This window comes from Rhopalosiphum padi, chromosome 1, assembly GCF_020882245.1.
Source record: "Rhopalosiphum padi isolate XX-2018 chromosome 1, ASM2088224v1, whole genome shotgun sequence".
NCBI classification, from domain to species: domain Eukaryota; kingdom Metazoa; phylum Arthropoda; class Insecta; order Hemiptera; family Aphididae; genus Rhopalosiphum; species Rhopalosiphum padi.
The window spans coordinates 50,716,545-50,742,532 of record NC_083597.1 but is presented as its reverse complement, the minus strand read 5'-3'; the positions used below and the strand labels follow the sequence as shown (position 1 = coordinate 50,742,532).

Sequence of the window (25,988 nt, the reverse complement as noted above, 5' to 3'; positions counted from 1 at the left end):
GGGGGAAGCCGGGGGTCAGCGGACGGTCAGCCGAAAGGATTGGTCAGTGGGAGTGGTGACCGGTTGCCGTGACGATTGCGTTGGGCGCCCGTCGGCCGCACAGTGGCGGGACGGGGGCAACTACGGCGCGCCGCCGGTAGGGATGCCCAACGGACGTCTGTACGCGCGTGATGTGCGACGGCGGCCCCACCACCACCACTACCGCCGGTACTACTACCACCAGGCACCACCAGCTAACGGCGGACGACGACGACGACTACGAGCGGCCGCCGACGCCGTTTGCAGCCACCGCCGCCGTCGTCGTCCCGGTCGCGCGGACTGCGGCGCGCCGACGGTTGTGGGACCAGAGGTCGCGTGTGCGCGGCCCGCCGACCGGAGCCGACCGTCGCCGACCGGAGCCGACGGCGGCAGTGGACGCGGCTATTCGGCCGGCGCTACCGACAAACCGACGGCGCGCGCGGTCCCCGGCATTTAGTTTGCATTTATTCGGACGCGGTTGCATTGCCCGCGCGCACCACACCGGCACACGCACCGCGCACCACACGCTCGCGCTATCGCTCGCCGCCGCCGCCGCCGCACGGCTCAGTCCACTCGTCGGCACCGCTGCGTGCTGTGGTCATTCCGGCACTCGCGGCCATCGCTTACGTACGCGCGACGCTCGTCGTCCGTCCGCCCGCTCGCTCCGATAATATTATAAGTTATTATCGTCGTGTACTTATACCATCGAACACTTTTCGGTACATAATATTATACGAACGTACTTATTTGTTTTTAGTATTTTTGTTTATTTATTTATTTTTTTTTTTGTTTTATTATTATTAAACCGTTTTATTATACCGTCTCGCCGCGGTCACGTCTTATGACATTATTCGATATTAATTATATTTCGCGGGCACGATAAGTCAATTTGTTTCGTTTATTTTTATTTTTATTATTATTTTTTTTTTAAATTGCGTACAACACTCCGCATTATTTGATTTACGAAATTTATCCACTATATAATTATGTGAACTCCGCGGTCGAAAAATGATCGACTTCCGACTTCCGGCCAACGTTTTTCCAAAGAACCGACCACTGTCGTCGGAGTTTATATGAGGAGAAAAATTTCGTAACCAACGTGGTGGAACCGTCAAGATTACGTTCACCATGAGGATTAAAATGCCCGCAGTTCGTATCGCTCAAGGTATGCTCAATTTTCTTCATTAATTGGTTTTTTAAGTATAAAAATTATGATAAGCATAATATGGGTACTTAAATATAATATAGGGGATGTTCTGCATATTTTATTCTGATTATCTTATTTTTATTCAAATTTCGCCGAAGTTCGAAAACACATAGGTAGGTACATATATCAAAATGATTATTTTTGGTTTTTCAAGAATTCTTATTTATTTACTTTTATATGAGGTACGGAATAATAAAAATTATGTTAACCATTTATTTACTTTTATATGAGGTACGGAATAATAAAAATTATGTTATCCATTTATTTTCATTTATAAATAGTGCATATAAAAAAAATACCCAATTATCCATAATAATTTATTTTTTAATTTTAATAATTATCCATAGGTACACTACCTATCTTTGATTTTATTATCATGCTTTAATATTCAAATATTTTATTTAAAATTGTTTTTGTATAAAAAGTAATTCTATAATTAGATTGAAACAAATTAAAAACATGAATTATGCGTGGTGATTTTGCTCATCAGTGCCACTCCTATAATACGGAATGCCGTCTATATATATACTTAAATATTTAAGAACAGGATAACTAATTTAAAATTAAATTAACAACTTAAAATACTCTTTATCACCTACTTATCTTTAGCAAATATATTAAATATAAATTATTAATAAAAGACAATTACTTAGGTAGTGAAAATATTTTTTTATTATTTATGTATAAATGTAATTAATAGGTACATTAAATTTATCCGGACATTAATGTTAAATAAGTAAATAACTATAGATTCTTATTTCAATTTCCATTAAGTATGTTATAAATCTATATTTATTTTTCAATTTATTATGGCACATATAAGAATATACCATGTACGCCAATAGAAGCTATTGTAGCTGATAAAATACTTGAAGTAATAATTATTATCTTATATAAATTGGAATTGGTAATTTTTTTATTTTATCGCAAAAATTATTCTATACAGTGACCGTTCATTCATAAATTATAGGTCAGGGATTAAAAAAAGAAAAAGCGACATTTAGGTTTATATATATATATATAATATATATTGCATTATGTTGCTTGTGTATGAGTTTACTGTGTATTTACTTTAATAATATTATATGTAATAAGTATTAAATATATTACATAGCAGTAATTCACTGCATGCAGGTAATTGTTGTCTGGCCGGTCGCGCCGTCGTCAGTTACCTACTCCAGTTCGCAGCGTGGCGATAAATTTTAGCGCGACAAGCATTCGCGTCGCACGCGTGAAAAAGTTTTCTGCATTCATTTGCGTCGACATCGTCATAATATTATATGAAATATAGACGAGTCGAATGATTACAATATAACTAATCAAAACGGTAATATTGACAATATACTCGTAATATAATAATAAATTAAATTCTGGCTATTCCATGTATCGTTATTATAAATGCGTGTACCAACGTCGATGCCGTTGGTGATCCCTTGACCCGTGTTTTTATATTTTATTATCGAATTTTGATCGGGGAAAAAAGAACCGAACGGTGTGGAACGACCACCCTCCCCGCGAACGCATCATCAGCTGCTTGGCATGTAGCGCGCGGCGTTGTCTGTAGTCGATTACGCGTTCCGTGTGTACACATAACATATATAATGACATTATGCAGACATACCTATATAGGTCCAAACATACCTACACGCGTTTCAGTGTCGTGTGCGTTTCTCGATAATATTCGGATAAGAGTCTTGGATGAAAAATACGAGATAAGTGGGTAGGTCCGAGACGATGCGATATAATTTTTTACCTGTTGTTTTTTTTCTTAATACCTATACACGTCGTCGGCGGGACACTCGTTATTATTGTGCTTCAAACGTTGTATTATTATTATATCTTATACATAATATTATTGCTATTGTTTATGTTACGCACCCAAAATATACAGTTGGTGAAAAAGAACCCGTACCTGAAACTGTATGACCATCACATTTTCAATGATTTATCGACGATCTGTAATGTTGATAATTTTTTTTATTTCTGGCTAGTAACTAGTTAAAATGAATTCCGGATTTCACAAATTTTTCAATAAAAATTATCGATAAAAACTAAACAGTCGCGACTATACCTGATGAAATACCTACCTAATAAATATTAATTCTGTACTAATTTACAATTCGTGGTATTTATGATAAAATTTATTACCGAGCATAATATATTTTACACGTACCTATACATATCATATAATAGATCATGTAGGTACATATTAATGTTATATGTTTATTGTCGGTAGCAGCTACACCTATAAATTATAATATTACATGGTATATAAAAATACGTGCGTAATACTAGCATAATGCGTATGTAAAAATTATTTTTGAAATAAATTATCGATATGAGTGATCGGTTTTATCGACATAATTGTGGAATTATCGATAGGCGTTGAGACAAAAATCAAATTCTTATTCTAACCCCAAGTATATAGGTATATATCTATAATTACTAATGTAGTACATTAATTTGTATGTACCAAAAAAATATTCTCAAATCTCGATTTTCATTAATATGTACAATTTTATAAAATCGTCCGTGCAGGATTCACGTTGTGTATTTTTAATCACGAACGACGGCTCTCGCCATTTATAATAAACTGCTGTATTATGTCATGTCCGTTCCCACACGTTATATTATATTGTCATCGCCAAAAACCATGCCGTCCCATATTATTTACCTTACATCGCGGCGCGTAAATCTCTGCTTTATTTTTTTAGATCTCGAGCTCGTATTATCGTGACCGTTGTCCGCGATAATGCGATGCTTACGCGCACAACCGTTTCGTATTATGTGCATTATATTATTATATCAGTTTTTGTACTTGCGAACATATAACCTACGGGCGAGTATAATCCGTTTGTATATACATCTTGATATCAAATATAATAAAGCATAACGAGGAGAAGAGAAAAAGAGTGTGTGTTCGTGTATATATACTCATATAATATGTATAATGTATATAATAAACGGGTTATAACGAGACGCATTTTGTCGTCGTCGCGTGTACACACTACACACGTATAGGTATAGTACATCGTGAGTAAGTGCGCTCGGTCGCGTTTAATGAACGGTCCGTCGTGGGAAGACCGCGCTCGCCGGTTGACCCGCGAGAATGTGGTCAATTACGGCTACTCTGACGAGCGGCGACGGTGGCGTGGCGGCGTATCTGGTCTCCCACGCGGGGGTGGCGGGAGAGCGGCGGCGGCGGCACCAGCGGCTGCACAAAGGACGAAAATCCCGAAAAGCCTTCTCCGCGATACCGCCGTCAAACGATGACAATAATAATGTTATATAACAATATAAGTACGTAGGTACCTGTATATGTGTATATAATATATTATACGCGCCGTCCGTCGTGTGTTCAGCTATTACCTCGATTTAAATGTTCAAGACTAGGTATATAAGTTTTGCATATTATAGGCATACTGGTAAACAGCCATATACGGTATACGGTTGACCGTTATACTTTCGATTGAAGTTTACCTATACTATGTATATTATGTTAACGACCATTAGCACTGCCGAAAATTTCACACTTTGTCCCGGAGACATAATATGATGACCAAACTATATGCGTATATATAATTATATAGGCGTGATCCACTCGCACACATATAGCGCCGCGCGTACAGGAGAGGCACAAGACATGATGGTTTTATGATTATCCTTATTAAAACTCGTTAATCATAATATTATTATAATACGTGCTAAAGTAATTTAGATTAACAATTTTGAAATCAATAAACCGGTTCAAAAGATAAAATGTTTGTATTATAATATTATATACTATATCCCTATACATAGTGTCAACATATATTACAGGATACCTACTTCTATATTATTATATAAATAAAGGATTTACAATTTGTTTAAATAAATGTACCAACCTATGTATATAATATATATAATGTTATACCTATAAAATATTTTTATTTAATCGGTTGCTAGAGTATCCACGTATAATTGTAAGACTATACCACTCGTATATTGTATTACCTATAAGACCTAACCATGTATTATCAACATTTTTATTCGGGACTAATTATTAATTAAAAACACCTAAATTAAATATTTATAAGTAGAGTATTATACCAACCGTAGCTATAAGTATTTCACACCCGCGAGGTTCAAATAGGGGCAATGCAATGCATTATGATTATATGATTACCTACTATATATGGTCATCGCTAACGAAACTGCCGACTCCCAACACTGAAAAATAGCTAGGCAGAGTCCGCAAGACGATTACAGTGATCGGACGTTATATTATATTATCATGCGATAATAATCGGTGCCCATTACTCGTACCGCAAACGAGTAACGATAGTATTATGAAATTGCCTCTGTGTGTACTGCTTTATAATATTAGGTGGCATTATAATATTTTATTTGTTGGTTTTCCTGACTGCATAAAATATTATAATAATAATAAAAAAAAATAATAATGGTGATCGTCACCTCCAAGTTAGTATGCGAAACTTTCATGTGACTCAATGCATCCATAAATTCCTACGTTTAGAAATCGGATGTCTTAGCCACCTTACGATCAGTGTTTCGACAAAAAACGCACCTAGATAGCATACAATTTATATCCAATTATGTTTTCGCGTATACACTATACATTTTATTTAAGCGGGTGACTGCTGTATTAGTGACCTCATCGTCTTAAGTTATTTTTATATATAGTATATAGGTATTTATGTATAGGAATATTATTCATCGTATATTATTATTGCTATATGCTTGAGTTTATACATTATTATCAATATTCTATACTTTAGGTACTAAAGTGCAACATCACGTGGTTGATTGTATATTCTATTAATTGTACATTTACATAATATAAATTACTTATTAAGGTGTATATAATAACAAAGGTGTACCAATACGTATTATTGAATATGATTCTATGCGTATCATTTAACTCCCGAAATTTTTTTACAACGAGTTTCCAGAGCGGTCGACCATATACGATCCACCGTCCGCCAACCCGCCCAACTCTGAAGTTTTTGCTATACCATAATATTATATGTATACATAGTTATATATCATATATTAGTGTTGTCATATAGATGTTACATAATAACCTGCTGTTGTAGAGAGACAGTTTACTGATTTACGATTTAGTATCGGTTCGATAAAAAATGAAAAAAAACACGAGCCCATACGTTATACATGCAGTTACATATTCAAGTAAGCGTAAATAATGACGGCGATAATAATAAAATAATAAAAAAACAATTGATTTCGCGGCGAGTCGTTGAAATAAAGAATCGCGTGCCTAGCCCAATTCCGCCGTCGTCGTCGTCGTCGTTGTCGGCACGCCCATCCTGCAGAGCGCGGTAGGGGAAAATGCCGCCGCATCCTTCTGGATATCGTTATTAGGCTAATTCGTTTTCTCTATTTGTATTATATACATACAAACATATTAAGTACACGTGTATCTAATATACATATACAGGTACCTATGTATAAGTATATTATAAATTTTTTATTATCGTTTGTTTTCTTTCGGGGCTCGTGTCGCCGCGCGGCCGCACCGTGTGTGCGTGCCATTTACATACAATGAGAGACCGTTAAGCCACATTAAACAATCGCAATTACGCCTTCTCGCGCGACCATTGTCGAAAAAAAGCCTAATGATTTCGTCGTCCCGATCACCGACGTCGCGTGGGAAACGCCGATCGAGAGGAAACGATCGGAAACGTGCCGCTTGCGTATAGATCGCCGAAGAAACGTTTTTTTTTTAAACTATACCAGTATTTTCTTTATACGCACGCATATACCGTCGCGTATCGGTTAGGTATATATATAAGTGCGGTGCGTGTATAAATGTACACTTCAGAAACGACGGCTAATGAGAAAACCGTGCAGCGCGTAAACTCGCGGTGGTGGTCTTATAGTTATAGGTGACGGTGCGTGGACCGCAGCAATGTCGCAGGTGTGGTGGTGTTGGGTAGGGGTGGCAATAAGGAGGCGGTGTTTACCGAACGTTGAACGTGGACGGATAAAAAAAAACCGAAATACTTATTTTTAAAAAACTCCACGGACACACCGCCACCGCGGGCGGCGGCCAGGAGTACCTTTTGTTGCGTTTCCACCACCAGCCCGCAGCAGGACTCGCCTCATTGGGTTTCCGTACCGGAATTCGTTTCGCAACTGTTTCGCGTCTCTGCCCAATCCCCAATAACACCGTCGGCGGCCATATTGCCGACCTAATTAGTCACACGCGTTATGTATTTTCACATGCGTCGCCGCGCGTCTACCGTTGAAGATGGAAAACGAGAGAAAAAAATCGTCGAGAAGACAAAAAACGAATAATATACCAAAATATCTACCCGACGAAATCCGAGAAACCTGGCAGATGTCCTATGTATATAATACACATGGACATGTAATACGCATCATACACACACACAGATATATATATATATAGCGTCATCGTCATCATTATTCATTCAGGATCATCGCCGTACACAGGCCCGCGCACATCCATTTCTCACGTGCAGACTGTATACGGGGCGGCGAAAACATTCTGTGGCGGGACAGCAACCATATAATATGTTTTTACTTCCTGCAGGACTTTGCGCGGAGCGTACCGGACCGGAAACGCCGATTACACGACGACTGCAAATGTGTGATGTGTACAATACTGCTGCAACGATATAACACGCGATGTGTGTAAGATATGTCTCCGCTGTCAGTTTTTACTTTTTTCCGCTAAACCTGATATATATAAATGCGTAATGTCGTTCTAACATCGGGCACAGACCCGCGGATAATGCTCGTTGACATTTATACAGACACACATTCGTAGCCACCTATATACATGCCTGCAGTATATGTGTACAAACGTGTCGCGCACGCGTACATCACTCTATGGTATAGGTACGCTTAAAAAAAAAATGATAATTAAACAGCTAGTCGGTACGTATTATAACAAAATTATAATATATCATTGTCGTGTGCGACGGCGGTGGCTAGTAAAAAAAAAAAAAAACAGAAAGACCGACGACGGCGATAAAAACTGCTGCACCGGCGCGCGCGTAGTATTACTAGCAGTAGTATAATATTATACCTATACACAGATAGGTACAGTGCGCACAGTCCAGGTGTGCGGCGCCCGTCTATCTAGTACAATATAATATGCGCGTGTATATATTATAATAATATCCTCTCCCGACGATAGGAATAATAATAATAATAAACTCGCATAATAATGAGCCGCGCACCTAGCGCACGCGACCGACTCGCGCTCGAGATCTTCTTCCGGCATAATATTATTATCTTCGCGCACGAGCCTACATAATATTATCTGTGAAGGGGCGAACGGGCGCCGAAACCGGATTACCTGTGCAATATCGCATCGTACTCGTCGTTTCTATTACTATTATTACTATTATTTAAGCGGGTACCGCGCGTGCCCCCCTCGCGTGGTAACCGGTTAGGCGTGTGTCGGGTAACTCGGGCTACCGATCTACGCGCGACAATCGCCGCCGCCGCGCCTTCGAAAAAAAACTCAATCGGTTCAAAAGTTGTTGGTTTATTTTTCATAACTCCCACGCGGCACTTATACGTGGACGCATTCAGTGAATATTATTATGTTATTGTATCGACACTGCAGGTACATTTTTATAATAATAACATGATGCGCACAAGTCTCACGGTACGATTGTTGTGCAGATATTATCGAGTATTGAAAATCGCGAAAACCACCCCTATTTTCTTCTCTCGAACGGGTCAGATTCACACGGACGACAGCCGGACGATATTCTCTCGCGCGTACAAAAAAATAATATATAATTCGGGAGAAACATGTCTTTTACACGTGCACATGTATTATAGGCAGGTAGTATAGGTATATATATACTATACTACAACTACTACAGGTCGGTCGACTCCTGTCCGGCTTCCGTGGGAACGCCGTCACAATGAATGGGCGCGACACAACCCTTTGACGCGCTCGTCATTGTCCGCGACAATCTCACCACGACCCGAACCCGACCATCAGCCGCGGACCGTTCGCGTTTATTAACATATACAATAATAATAATAGCGACCTGGTCCGCGGATAATACTGCCCACGTTTGCCATACGTCCATATTATGTATACCTGTATATAAAAATACAAACCATCGGCCACCGTCGTCACCCCCGCCGCGTGGGAACCGCTACCTGTGTGCACCGACGCCAAAATATGTGTATAAAACATTATAATACAAAATGCAAACGCACATTATATACCTATACCTGCAGAATACGGCGGCCGTACCGTTACGTTTTTGCACCTATATATATTATAAATATATGTGCGAATATAACAATAACAACACACCTGCAGTTGTAAACACGTATACCTATATACTTTATTCTTCATAATATTATATCGTCACCAGCGCCGCCGCCGCCGCTACCGGTCGAACGCTTATCGAAAAGTCTATTATATTTTTATAATATATACACACATACGCACACCGAACGGAGTATAATTACCTATTACGCGCAAATTTTTTCAATTTTTTTCATTGTTATTACCATGGTTTATTACATTATTGTGTCGGGTATATTATATAGCCACCACGCGTATCGTGTATACGCGCGCACAATCGGTCATAAAAAAAACAACAACAACTGCTCGCTGCACGGTCGCAATAATATAATCCAAATCGATCGATTACGCGACGGAATATAATAATAATAATAATAAAAAAATCGTAATCGCGCGATTGTTTTATACGCGCGCGTTATCGGTGTGACGCGGGATAAACGTGCGGCGCTGCAGGCAGTTATACACACTGTGAGAAATGAATAATCGTCGTCCCTGCTCGTAAAACCCTCGCTCGCGAAACCCATTAAATAAAAAAAAAAAGTAAAAAAACGGAGAAAAAACGCGTTTCGGTCAGTAGCAACAGTGTGATATCGTGATGGCGTCATAATAATAATGCTGTAGATTTTCGCGATTCCGCGGCAACCGCGTACTTACGTATATATACGTAACGAAATGTTTGTAAAATACCACTCGACGGTTAGGTTAGCAACCGATATGACGTTACGACGCGACAAATCGCGCACGACTGTTTTGCAATATTATTATCATATTAAACGCGTATACCTACCTATTCTATAAAGAGGCATATTACGCGCGCGCCATCGATATTGACTTTTCACTCGTTCCATTTTCCGCACATACCCGGGTATGGGTAGGTACACTGTATGCGACGTGTGTTATACAGGTACGTCGGCCGAACGCGCTCGCCGAGAATCGATTATTCGAAATAGAATATTATCTCGACGTCTCCGGTCTCCGCGCGCTTTACCGCGAGGCCTCGGGCGAAACCAGTTGACGTCGGTAAATTATATTCAGAGATCGATATCTTCCGCGAACGCGCGCGAGACGGATTGTCACACGACTATCTACCTATATATATATACATATATGACATGTTATATACCCGTAACGTACGCGCACATATATATAATAATATAATAACATTATGGCGTACTCGTGTGTGGCCCGCGATACTAGACGGTCGCAATAATAATGCCTGGTGGCGACTGCGATACGTATACATTTAATCATTTCCGAGCAAATTCTCAAATCCGTTCATGTATTATTACTGTTGCCCGCCGTATTATCGTGGCGGTTGGCCGACGATTGTGTCACCGTGTGCATTCTACTTACATATTTTGTCGTTATAATAACGTAAAATATGTGGCGTGGTGCTCTGTGCGGTGCATACGGTTATCGTGCTGTAGCGAATATAATATTACCATTTAGAAAATTGTGTTTTCCACCCCCGACTACAAAATGTCGTCGTATGTACGTAATACGCGGACGTATTATTGTCGTCCGTGGACGATCGAAATTATATTATATACATTTAGAGAGAGTGAGAGAGAGTGCGCTCATGGAATATGATAAATAGATCTCTCTCTCTCTCTCTATATATATATATATATATATATATAAATCCGAAGGGCGAATGCGGCTGTCGATTGTAATCCTCCAAAGTCCATTAATTCGCGTACAAATAATAAATAGAAATATCGGTCCAATTTGTGAGGCGGGCTCACGACGACGATACCCGATAACGTCCACGTTTAAGGGGTTTGCGGAGGACGGTATTGTATATATATATACACACACATATATATTTATTATAGTTTCTGGTATAGAAAATCTAAAAGTCGTCCTTTTTAATAGAAACCTCACGCGTTTCCCTCGCGGAAAATTATTATTAATCTCGGTGTACGAGCTCCGGCACGATGCCAACCGGGCGAGGGTCGTAAAATTCCGGCAATTACATCGGTCGGGCGTCCTTTTAAGTTGTTTATTACGACGCGCGAACGGAGGACATCCGCGAGCCGAGCTTTTCCGCGTGTACTGTGTGGTGGTGGGGTGCAGGTGGCGGTTTTTCGTTCGCGTTTCAATTAAGTCCTGTGGGAAAAAAAATAAAATAAAAGGCGAGAAGAAGAAAAAAAATGTTTCCCGAGGCCAAAAGTTTGACGAAGTGTTTTTTTTTTTTCTGGTCGTTCTGGTCTTTTTGTCGTCTTCGTCGTGAATTTGTGGCTGAGGTCCCGCGGGGTCGTCGCCAATCGAATTAACCAATAAAAATCGTCCCTCTGGCTGTTGTTGTCGGGTCACCGCCACGCAGCATGTGTGTGCGTGCGAGCAGTTCTAATCGCGTTTACCAGAATACACGGTCGCTCACACAAACGTCTACCTACACACACATATATTATATATATATATGACTTTTACCTATGCGATGTCGTCGCCCAGGGGGGACCCGCACGGCTCGTGTACATAATGTATACTATGTGTGCTAGTGTGTTAGCGTGCGCGCGTTTGCGGCAGTTTACACAGTTTGGCCGATAGATCAAAACGCCAAAGGGGCACACAAAGTATATAATAATAATAATAATAATACTGTGTACGTGGCTGCTGCTGGGCGCCCGACAACTGGCCGGGGACAGCTGTGCAAACGCGGCGTTATATATTATTATTATACACATCGTAGGCGAGAGATTTTATTGCCCCGTATATATTGTGGTGCGCTGCCATCATAGTCTATGATTGCACGACGTGTAAAATAATATTATATTTTACCGAATCGGTATAGTAATATTTGCCTATGTCCTATATACGGTGTGTTATTATATTATTTACGTGCCAGGACGGTGGCCAAGGAAGTGATGGCACGGACACGGTCGGTAACGGTGGCGAGATTTATATGCAAGAACACACATACATGTAAGTATATGTATATAAGCCCGTGCGAGAGAGGCAGAGTGAGAGAGAGTACATATATGAGCAGCACTTCCTTTCATGTCATTATCATTTCTATCGCCCCTTATATACTGTTAAATACGTTTTCCCACTATATGTGTGTGTATATTATATCGGCGACGACCACCACAGCGCCTTTGTAGGTATATATAATATAATGCCGTCGCCTTTACTCTTTATTTAATGTCATATATATTAGCCATTTACACTACGTATTATACGGTATATTTTTTTCATATTTACATTTGACCCGTAAAACCGTTGCCATTGCACTACAGTCGTATGTCATAGGCCAAGTGTACGCGAGTTTCGAGTGCGTCTGCTGTGTGCAGTGCTTATTATTTTCCGGAGGGTGTAGGCATAATATATATTATAACCCGTATATATATATCGAATCCTCTCTTCCTACGTCATACACGTATAGAGGCTAGTACACTTTTAACGGTACGGTTTTTCCCAATTTCACGATTATTTTTATTATGCACATAATTAAGCGATTGAATATTATATACAATTTAGTTGAATGGTAACCTGATATAATTATAGAAACGAGTAAACAACGCGTTAGTTTTATTTTACGACAAACCACGTGATAATCCGACGGGCGTAATAATAAGTTCGAAAATAACTGCCGCCGTTGCGTTGAACGAAAAAATTCTATTTTGAGTTTACGACATACAGGTAAATGCATATAACATACAATGGCGGTCGAGAGGAGAAAGTATGATAATATGTGTTCTGCAAAGTGTACACGCTCTGGCTGCAATTGTAGATATACACATCGCGCGCGCGGTGCATTACGATTGTGTCATGCGGTAACCAACGCGCCGACGCCGCCGGGATCGCCGCGATCCGAATGATTGATCGATCGATCAGCCGGTCGGACGGCGATCAATCACACGAGTAATACGTGATTACGTACGTATAGAGGTACTTATACACGTATGTAATTTATAGCGGCAGTTATAATTGCAGCGAGCGAACGTCTATACGCACGGGGGCAGTGGAGAAAAAAAAACAATGGAGACATTTTTTTTCTAGTCGTAAAAACAGCAGCGGGTTAATTTATATTTCTGGTAAAACAGATAAAAAAAAATAATAAAAATAAAAGGTGGTCATGTCCGGTAGACCGCGTACACACGATATTATGTTATTTGTACGCAGTGTAATGCCCGCGTGTGTATATATACGATTATACGTTTGAAGTGTATATGGTTCTTGCTTATTTCGCTATTTTGATTCCGGACGTCGACGGCGAGTTGCTCGTTGTTAGTGGGTGGGGGGAGGGTAGTGGGTCATGATGGTGGTGTAGCTGGTGTGTTTGTGTTCAACGACAAACCGGCGGCGGCAGATAGCTGTAATTTCCTGGCACCGACGGGGAGTCTTGCAACCGACAATGCGGGTTTTTATTTTTCGAAAAGTCAAACGACTGCGGGGACATGTGACAGACGACCTAAAATATAATATTTTATATAAAATATGATAAACGATAATAATATGTAACACAAAAGACAACCCGGACACTATGAAAATACGTGAAAAATATGAAAGGAAATAAATATTTATATTATACCTAATAATGTATATATATATACATATATATATATATTCAACATGCATATGCGTTTACGTATACAGTATACACAATGATCCGGAAGTGGTGGAAAACTTCTCGTGCGGGTTTGACCACCGCCCCGGCGTTGTCGGTGGGGCGGCTACATCCCTCAAAAGAGGGGGTGCGCGGGCCTGGGGCGTTGACCAAAACTGACCGGATGACCAATCGATCTGACCAATGACCATCGTCGCCGCCGCCACTGCAGCTACTCACTCTCACAGCGGGTGCATATTATTGTATGTTGTAGCGTATAGCGCGCAGATGTTTGCGGCCGTCCTCTATACATCTATACGTTCTCTACACCCTTCGCCCCAGTGCCCGAGCGGCGGACGCACCCCTCGGGCAAACAAAAACACTACCCCACGGGATTTTTCACCGTGTGCTCGCCTATATTCATTTATATATATATTGTGTACGGCGAGTGTCCATTAGACGCATTTAAGGTCTTCACCAGTGTGTTTGTGGGTGTGCGTGTGTGAATGGTATATACATCTATACGCGTAGGTTTGTGGAGTGGTGTGGAGCAGCGATATGTGTACGCCCGGTGTGGTATATAACGAAAATCGTTGTGTAAACCGTATATATGGGTCATATATATAAAATATAATACGTACGATATTGCCGTCCGAGATTTTCACGTCAAACGCACGTTTGCCACTTTTGTAGGCTATTATATTATATACAAACGGCCCCGCCACTACCGTCCCCCATCCAGAAGTGCATAAACAATATCCCCGGCTCCTGCAAAGCGATTAAAAACTATTAGGGACATCGTCGGGCGGACACTGCAAAACCGTTGCAGTGAAGTAGGTTTTAACGTATAAGGGAACCACTAGTCTTTAAATGTAACGCAAATATATTGCGTATACACACGTTATAATATATTATATAATATAAATGGCGGATTTCCGGGTTATCGGAAACGATTTATGGAGACAGCCTCGCGCATCGTCGAACGCATTATATTGTATAGGTGTATATATTTACGATTTTATTCTCGTATCGTCGTCCAAGGTCAGTTTTATAATATTATTATGTTATATACTATCACGGCGGTGTCGTATAATAATAATATATTATGATATTATTATGTGGAAAAATATTGAAATCCGTTCAATTATTGATTATTTTCCTTTCGCCTTAAAGTTCCCACAAATAATCTTCTTTCGCCCGTTTATTGTATAAAATATCCGAACACTTTTTCATGAATAAACTACGATATAATATCATATGAAATAATATATTAACAAAATTCGTTTTTATCGATCAACTTTTAACGATCAACACCTATAATAAGCGCGTGGCATAGGTTTATTAGTGATGCCGAAACCGTCACGGCTCACAATATACACACACATTTTATAAAATATATCAACGATGGCGTATGATGGTAATATAAGTATTGTATGTGTGATGTGTGTGTGATCACCTCTGACGCGTCATCGCGATAAGTAGCGTTCTGTATGCGACGGCGACGGCAGCGGCGCCCTCTCCGCCCGCAGTTGTAACCCTCAAACAGAACTAAACTAATTTGTGCCGCGACCACACATCGACGTCGTCATCGTTGCCATTATTATTATTATTATTATTATTGTACTTGCTACTGATGGACGATTTCATATTGTGTTTTTCGACGGGGCGCGAAACAAAAAAAATTACATAGACGTGTACATGATACAGAAACCGTGGTATAGGAAAGGAGGGGATGTATATCGAATGGTTATTGATTTTCATCATTAAAACCACCGATCGAACACAAAATGGACGACGTCCGGCGCGCGCGCGGACACATCCCCAAACAATGATAACAATAAGCAATAGATCGGCACGATCGTTTTAATACGTCGAGGGCGTTTGATTAAGTATAGGTATATATATATATATATATTGGACTTGTATTATAATCGGACTAAGTGCGTATTTTAATTTTCTGATAAAATCGTCGTGTACGAATGTCGTATATATATTATTATAAGCGTCAATAATTTTTGTAGTATAAAAAAATATAATATATATTTTAAATAAAAATATAGATAAAAAACACATGCAGATTTACTTGAAATAAAACCTATAATTGATAGTAATGACCACTTATTATACGCACCTATACAACAATCTTCACCGATTTTTTTTTCTATTTTTAGCGGATACGGACCCGACACACAGCACCGGCGGCACCGATCAGGTTGACCTGCTGACGTGTGGTCAGTGTCAGAGAGTGTTCCTATTGTCAGATATATGCCGGTTCGTACAGCACAAGATGACCGGTTGCAGCAAGGACTCACTGGCTGCCAACTGCAACAGCAACAGTGGCGACGACTGCGCCGGACCACCGCCGCCGCCACAGCCACTAGACAACGGTCTTTCAGCGTCTAAGTCGAAATCACACCACCGGTCCCAGTCACCGGCTGGTGCCGACGACCCGTCTACACTCCACCATAATCATCATAATCATCACAGGCGACCACCGCCGTCCAGCACGCCCAAGCGGACGTCCGACCGGAACAACGGTGGCGAAGATGGTGCCGCGAGTTCCGAGGACGAAAAGTCCACTGCCGCCGCCACCAAGGGCGGACGGGTAAAACAGGGATCCGAGTCATCTGAGGACTTGGGCTACAAAAAGTCCAACCGCTCGGCGTTGTCCTGCGTCGATGCCGAATCCAACACCACCAATTCAGGTATGTTGTGCTTATTTTATATAAAATTATTATGCATAACCAAACGGGGTAGGTTATTATATACCAATTCTTTATATTATTATATTTTTTCATATTTGGGTGGATGATTGAAAAAGTTACGCAATCGGTTTCGAATTCGGTTGAACGTACGAAATTGAAAAGTTATACACTTGCCTCCTCCTCCTCTTTCGTGTCCAATTGTGCCGTCGTCGAATTTCGTTTAACGCCCGCCGGCAAAAACCATAATAATATGTTATGAATCTCGTACACCCTAAATATATATTCTGCGTGTATTATATTCCGAGAAAATAATGACAAAAAGATAATCTTGTTCTACTCCCTTCCGCCCGCAAAATACTCCGTAAGCAACGATACCGAGACGCACCGAGACAACGTGCAGGGTCGTCGACGGGGTATGCTTCTGTTTGGAAATGTTGTCTATATCGTCAGGGTGGCCTCCTTATTTTTCCGTATTTATAATACCTATATTTCACACAATATCTTATCGTTACTACTGTAGCGAGTGCTGCGATTCGTTTCGAAACGTCTTTCAATATCTCGGGGAAATTGTTCATCAAATTCACGACGAATGTTTATAATAATAACAATATAATATTAAAATATATACATAGTTGCGACAGGAGTAAAATTACTATTTGCGCGCGCGGTCAAGTGAACTACAATTTAAATAATTGTCCTTCGCTGCTTATATTTGCCGTAGTCCACACGCGTTATTCGTCGTGATAAAAAAAAAAAAAAACTTTTTGTATTTATATATATAATATGCATACAAGTATAAACGTTTTACACAATAATGGCCATTCGCACAGTAATATATGGTAAATTATGTAAATAAGAAATTCTTTTTGTTTCGTGTCGAAACACTCTATCGTTTACATTTTTAATTAAAACGTTTATTTGTTATACAAGATTCTTATAATAGTGTACTTCGATTTACAGTAACATCAACCACTTAAAACCGTAAAGTTTGCGATTAATCTAAATACAAAGATATGAGATAATAACTACTCCTTTTATCATCCTACACCGAAGTGCATATATTTTCTAACGTTTGAAATAGACGATTATCATTATCCGGCAGCGACCGCAGATGACAGGCCGCAGACGTTTGAGCTAATTTTCGGCCAATTCGTTTTGGTCCTTCTATACATATATAATATATATTATAGCTTTGAAGTAATATTATTTAATATAGATACAGTGGCACGATGCATAACAAAACCGGTACCGCGGCGGTACAGTCGTCGTCGTCACCTAATAATTGCAGGTGACGGGCAACCGCCCGTAGAGAGAAAGATAGTTGGAAAGAGGGGCAGAGAAAAATAATAATAATTAAAGGTCCTTGATTTCGTGCGTGGGTCCTAAATTTTTGGCGCGTGTAAAAAAAAAACTAAAAAAAAAACGACACGACGTTGCAGCGTGTGGAAACTCAACCGAGGCGCAACGGACCGCGAAAACAGTAAAAAGAAAAATTGAATGAAAAAAATACCGTCGTCTATTATAGAGACGGAGACAGAGAAACTGCGACGACGGCGAAGCTCTCCAGGTGACAACGCGAGTCATTAGCCCGGCCAGAGGACCTTTTTTCCGCCGCGCTCGGTTCATCGGGTTCCACGCGGAGATTTCCATTATGTCGTGTTATATTATTATCATTATCGTCGTTATTATTCTGGTCAATTATACTATACACAATATATTTTTTCTCTCTTTGCAGCGGTGGTGTAAATACTAATAATAGTAATAAATCCAACCTTGTTTCCCATTAGCGGCGCGTTTCACACTGGATCGACGCGTTCTGGATCGGCGACAAATTTTAATTGCATCCGCGCGCGACAACCGGGAAAACCGGCCGCCGCCGTCCTCGGCCGTCCGTTCTCTCCCGCACCGTACACACAATAATAATAATAATAATAATAATAATTTTAGTGGCGCGCACGTCCATGGGAAACTTATTATTCGCGCGTCGTACATTTTTAACGGCCGAATAATCGTCAATAGCCGCCGGACACGAACGACATTTGGCCACGCGACGGGGAGCGCGAAATCCTTTCGAATTAAAAAATACAAAAAAAAAAATAGAATAGAATAATATAACCAGTGCAAACGTTCACATCCGCGTAAAACTCCGACGACAGTTACGGCTATTTAATAAAATATGTATTTATCCACCGCCAGTGCATCCGAAACAAATTCCATTTCTCTAAGGATCTGTACCTGTATGACTTAATTTTATTGCATACTATTATGTATAACATTATATACCTACTATAGGTGTATAGGTACATTTTATATTCTCTCACCTTATACTTTCAAGATACTATTCTGTCAGTCCTAAATCTGCAAAGCAATATAATACACAATTTTTGTAATTAAATATGTAGGTATAATATTAATGTATATTTTATACCTATGTCCTATATATGACGCATTGATGCGACTACTTGATGCTCATGACATCAATGCAATTCAAACAGACCCTTTTATGATGTCTTAAATACGTCTTATATTATCAACGATGATAATAATAATAATACGCCGCAGAGAGATGGACGGTTTGAGGTCAAGCGACGACGGCTGCGATATATAGACACGCGTATACCTGCAATGGACGAAGAGGATAGCAGTGTGTGTAGATTATATACATATACTGTGTACGAAAACGAAAGTCCGAGCGCGATTTGTCTATTAGCGACAGTAATATATATTAGCCTCGGGTCGATTTCGTTTTTGTGCATTACGTTTTCGTTCTCTTGTATAGTCATATACTTTTGAACTGGGGTAAACATAATAATATAACGTATATGTATATTATAATTCGCGTACGTCATATGTGCATGTATCGACGGTCGGTGGTAAAATCGAAATTAACCCTTTCGCTGAGCCGCTACACGCGCGTCTATAAAAAGATATAGTCTCTCCCGATACTTTGTGCACGCGCTACCCCATCCGCCACCGTCATCGGATTGACAGTCGGCCGTATGCCCATTGTCCAGTTCGGACTCCCGTGCACAACTGTTTAAGCACTATTATACACGATGGCTATTGCCGCGCACCGGCCCCCGCGGGAACGACGACATATAATAATATATATTTCACCCTTTCTCCGTTGCGTCATTCACAATTTTTTTTTTACACGTCCGTATATATAAGTATACAAGTGCCACCGTCGTGTTTATCGGACCGTAAACACCGCCGCCGCCCGCGCGGATTATATTATTATTATTATTATTATATTGTATACAAACGATCGTCGTCGTATATATCGCCAATTAGTATATCGTATAGAAATCGAACACCACGCGTTACACTCATCATCGTGATGTATTATATATACGCGCGCACATTGCATATTATATGCGCACAGTATGTAATAGCTATAACTGCCACAGTGACCCTCGCTGTCGTCCGGCGGCAATCCGTTCGAATTAAAAGCGATTTTTTTTTTCGCATTCGCGTCCGTCCGTCAAACGGCGGCAGTGGCAGAACGGACAGTGCACACACACACACACACTGCAAACGCGCTCACCGTACACTTATTTATGTATAATATAATATTCTAAAGTATTAAAATAATAATAATAATAATATGTGAAAACGTCGTTACGGCCCGCGGGCTTCCCACGACACTGCGGGTCACGACGCCCGAAGGACGGCGTGGCGGCGACTCTGACGATGAGGACTATAATATTTATATATATGCGCACGAGGTGGCGACGGCGTACAACACGGTTGCGCTCATCGTTTCGTCACTGCGTATCGTTCGTACTTACTCCGCGCACTACACATTTTCCCTTTACGCCGCCGGTGTGGTCACTAAACCGTGTCAGGGACGCGGCGGCGTATATAACCTAACCCGACGTTGACGACGACGACGACGAACGTGTACCTATATATTTATTTAGGTGCCTACCACGACCGCGTTCGCGTTTACAACCGACTTGTGATGGAATATCGTATACGCGTTTCCCGGATCGTTTCCCTTATATCGATTTAATATTATTACAATATTGTTATTGCGTCGTTGTAATTATTTTCTTTTCGTCCTCGCTCCGAAAAATGAGAAATAAAAATGACACGGACAATAATAACGAAATATTTTAATATATAATGCGATTTCCACGTCATTTTTTTTCACAGTCTACACTATATTATATACGACGGGTCACGACCGTGGAAAGTACGATATAATAATAATATTATAATATGTACGGACGCGACTTGAAGAGAAGAAAATAAATTTAAATATCAAAGTGATTAAATGCGCGACGACGACAATAATAATAATATTAAACGCCGTTATATCGGCCGTCGTCACACGACTTAAAAATCTAATAAGTAATAACAGTGTAAACGCTGCACGCCGTATAATAATAATAATATAATCTCATCGGTGGGCGGACGTGGCGTGCTGCAGCGGTCTATGTACATCGACTGCAGTCATGGTCAGCGTACATATTACAGTTGTGTCCGTCTAAACACATACACACACACACACACACACACATGGCCTAACCTTACCCATTTTATTATATTATGCACACAGTACATCGGGCGCATCATCATATCTATATAATAAACATACGTAATATTTATAATGTGTACCTATAATAAAAGACACCCACGACATGTGTTTTATATTATAAATATACATATTATAGATACGTATTATCGTATGCGTTGCCTCCGGGTCCGCGACCGGACGTGACTTTCGTTGGCGAAAATTGACCGTGCCAATAATCTTTGAGGACTAGAAATCGTTTATTGTATTTTTTTTTTATTTCTGAATTCGCACGAGTTTCGATTATAATAATATAATGAGCGTGGGTATAAGCGCATACTTATACGTACACATCGTATACATCGATATGGCTTAGCGCACGCACATTTACCTTATTGTATACTAATATGCTGGTACCACATTTCGGGATTATTATTATTATTATTTGTTTCATCAAACGTCATCGCGTTGACAAAATATGATTTACATAATACATTTTCGGGGCACGCGTATTGTCCAAACCCGCTATAACCATCATTGCGTGCGTTTCTTTTGTCCGGAGTTTAGTTTTTAAAAATTATTTTCTCCCGTTGCACTTATATACGTATCGTTCGTCACGTATATTGTGTTCCGGGCACATCAAACAAAAACCGGATTTCTCATGCTATATAATATTTTTTAATATTGTTATAATGTGTTTTATCTAATACGGTCGCCAATCGCGCGGTGTAAGGACTTTTTGTTTCCGACGAATTTGTTCTGTATACACACTTAATATATGTATATATTATACACATTTATCTTATATACACAACAGACTATAGTTGTTCATTGTATATCATCTGAAATATTTCAGTTTCGCTCTGCTGTGTAGATCTATAGAGAACTAATTCTGTTGATATTGCCTTATTTGTGTGGTAAAAAACATTTTTACACACTCGCACATATTTCAATTAATTTTTAATACATTCGTCATAATAGGATATTGTCGTTACGAAACGATGACGAAAAACTTAATATTTATTATTGTTATTACTGTTGTCACTTTTTGAGGAGGAACATCTGAACGCACGTCGTTGAATGGGATAAAAGTCGCAATAAAGGTATCCGTGCATAAGGGTAACAAAATGAAAAAAAAGAAATGTAAATATTTTGGTCAATGTTGTTAAGTGATGGTAGTATTCACGCAAAACCTAATTATGTACTCCTACGTCAAGTGTCCAGAATACTGCAACGGATAATTCATACTTTTAAATTTCCGCGTATTATTTATAAGTCATTAATAATATTATTATAAGCCGACCTAATATAATATTATGTATTATACCAATTACATTTTATACCATTTACAAAACGTATGAAGTAAATTATTATACGTATATACACATAATAAACCAATTATATAATCGAGCATGATTGGTGGGTGAGTGGGTGGGTGGCTAATAAATAAATAGCAGCTAAATTGCTATAATAATAATTACGCGGTGTGTACATAAATGACATACCTACTCGTTAGTAGACCCGGCTCGTTAAAACGCCGTGTGTATATGTATAATATTAATATATTTGACGTTACGCATGTTACTGATTCGCGACCGACGGTAATTGATTTATTTAAATGTGCGACGACGACGACGGCTACGGTTATCCGGCGCTATAATACAGCTCGTGATGGAGTTATAGTCGCAGTATCGTTAAACAAATACATTATGCACAAATACAATATACTCTCGGCGGTGTGTACCTACACATAGTGCATGTATGATTGTATGATCGACTCGACGGCGGTACGTTCGTTTGTGATGTAATAGCGAAGGTCGAAACTATTGCAGTCGGTCGTGTATAGTCTACGGATGAGTGATTGGAGAGGGAAGGGGGTGTTAGGAGGAGGTGGACACTCGTGACGGACGACAGACAATAATAGCTTCAATAAATAATATCTACCCAAAAACGGGATGACGTTTGACGAATTTCGTGAAAATCGTCGAGTGTCGGGCGTGCATTGAGGGTTACACATATACGTGGACAGCATATTATTATGTATAATATAAAAAAAAAGGATTGGGCGAGGAAAAATACAAATCTGACTGGCGATGGCGTGGAGACTGCAGCGCGCGAGAGAAATGCAGCAGATGCAGATCACACCACGTATATATACTACATGTCGCGCGTATCCGATATTATATTATTATTATTAAAGTATATATAGCATATACGCATGTATAATATTATATACGCGCAGTGGAAAAATGAATATTATTAAAGCCTGGTGTCCGTCACAGCTGTGTGGCGGCCTCGTCGGCGACGTGTACACACCCCAATTTCGGAAAAATAAAAAGGGTTGCGCGCATAATATATTACACGTACACGCGTCCATCGCTTTAAAATACAATAATATGTATCGTGAAACACCCTTATAGGTACAGTCAGGTAATTCGGCGTATATACGCGTGCCCGTCGGGGGTAGGTACCTATACATTATATTATATTCTGTGTAGATGTATGCGCTGCTGGCTGATGCAGCGTGCATAAGGTCGGCGGAGGTTTATTACTATTATTACATTTGGGCGCATATTTTATTGTATTGTGTATTATATATTATTATTTATTATTATGACGATATTATCATAGCCGTCAGACGCACGGCCCGTCCGTATGGTCGGACCACTCGTCGATCCGCTGACGGACGCGATCCCCGTCACGTGACAGCGTCACGCAGTCCGTCCGTGATCACGGCCTCGGACGATTATTTCAACAATAATATTTAATGACGGTATATATAGTCTGCAGTAGCGAAACAAAGTGTCGTCGCGCGTAGACCACTTGACGAGAAACAAATAATAATAAATAAATAAATAATAAAAATTACAATATAATAATGCGGTTAGTATGATGTCTGGCGGCGAGTCGGTCGAATACGCGTACATCATATAATTTGTTAAAATCGGCAGTGATGACGATATTATTATATTTGAATGTATAATATCTTTTACATAATATTATATTGAGCGCAAATGTATATAGTACAGTATACTCGATTCTGTTCGCCCTACATTATATTATAATAATATGGCTTTGCGCGGACAGCAGGGTCGCCCGCATGCAAAACAGGAGCTATTCTTCTATATATATATATATGTATAGGTCCTGCGATAAAAAAATGCAAATTTACGGTTCTCTCTCCACCACCTCCCCCCTAAGTAGAGACCATCTACTGCCGCGCAGATGACGGCTAACACAGATTGTCCATAAAGCTCGTTTATTTTTTTTATTTTTTTAAACCTTAAAAAGCTTAAGAGGGTCGACGACGACGACGACGACAACAGCGACTACGACGACGACGATGAGATAACCCACGTACGGTCCTCCGTCATTGTTCCGCTGCTCGCACCCGCGGGTCCTCTGCCGCTTTTGTGCAGTGCCCGCGCCGCGACGTTATCTTCTTATAATATACGCACTGTTATATACGTATATATTATAAATATACACGCGGCGGTTAAAGACGCGTGGCGGGGGCGGGAGCAGGACGAAGGGAGGTTGCGGTGGCGAGGTCCACTTGTGGCCGGCGATGATGAATGCGCTCATAGATATTATTATAATGTATACGTATTATACACAATATAAATATATATATATATAGCTGGCGACACGCACACGACGACGATCCTCGTCTGCACTTCCCCCGCATATATGACCCGCGCGGCGCCGGAAGAGGAAACTCGCCGCGTATATTCACGTATATATATATATACAATATAATATATTATAATAATATCGTGTGTGTGTGTGTGATATATATATATATACGCACAGCGTTTGCGGGCGGCGGGACGAGGAAAGAAAACCTAACCGTAATAATGTGTACGTGTACGTATGTGTGTGAAGCGCGAGATGGTTAGAATTTGCATTTGAAAAAAATGAAAAGAAAAAAAAATGAAATATCCCTCTATAGCCTTCCTCCTCTTCTCGCACTGCACTCGGATGAGCCTATACTCGCGCGTATATTATATACACTTTACTATAGACGACACTGTTATCGTGCATCACGGAGAAACGTGCTCGGTTCGACTTTTCGTGTTATTTAGAGAAACCGTGTTCTCTCCAGTGCCCCCTTCCCTTTCACAATCACCACCACAGCATCGATCACGGTGCGTGGCGCGAGGACCACGCGGAAAAAAAAAACGAAATAAGTATAAAAGAAAACGACAAGAGCGTATATTATTTAGACGTTATGCGCGATAATAGCATAATATTTTTACCCGTCCGGATTCGTCGTAATCCACGTAGGTACTCGTATTGCACAACGTAATAACACAATATGAATCATCTATTGGCGAACACCGATCCATAAGTCGTCTATCGTGTGACGAATGACGATAATAATAAAATAATAATAATAGTAATTAATAATCACCTCGCAGTCTTCGATCCGAATTCGGACGACGCGCTCGCGCAGGTACGACATTTCGTGCGCAATAGTTCGCATCTGGTATGAGATTCGTTATTATTTTATTTAACCGATTCCGGTCGGTATTATATTGTACGATATTATATTATTCGATATTTCGCGTCTTTCTTTTTTCGTTTTCGCGGTTACGTATTCGAGTCACGCACGGTCCAGCCGCGCTGCCGACGTCGCGCGTACGAGCACATTGCCCGTCGCA

The 25,988-nt window shown here is 40.1% G+C and overlaps 1 protein-coding gene across 1 annotated transcript in view; it reads left to right on the top strand.

The window, feature by feature from the left end:
• Positions 1 to 483: 483 nt before the first annotated feature.
• The window catches only part of LOC132918220 (B-cell lymphoma/leukemia 11B-like), a 32,268-nt gene continuing 6,763 nt past the window's right edge, over positions 484 to 25,988 (top strand). Inside the window, exons 1-2 of the mRNA XM_060979355.1 lie at positions 484 to 1,183; positions 16,272 to 16,805. Of these exons, the coding sequence (XP_060835338.1) occupies positions 1,147 to 1,183; positions 16,272 to 16,805 (571 nt within the window). The 5' untranslated portion in view covers positions 484 to 1,146. The remainder of the gene's footprint in view (positions 1,184 to 16,271; positions 16,806 to 25,988) is intronic.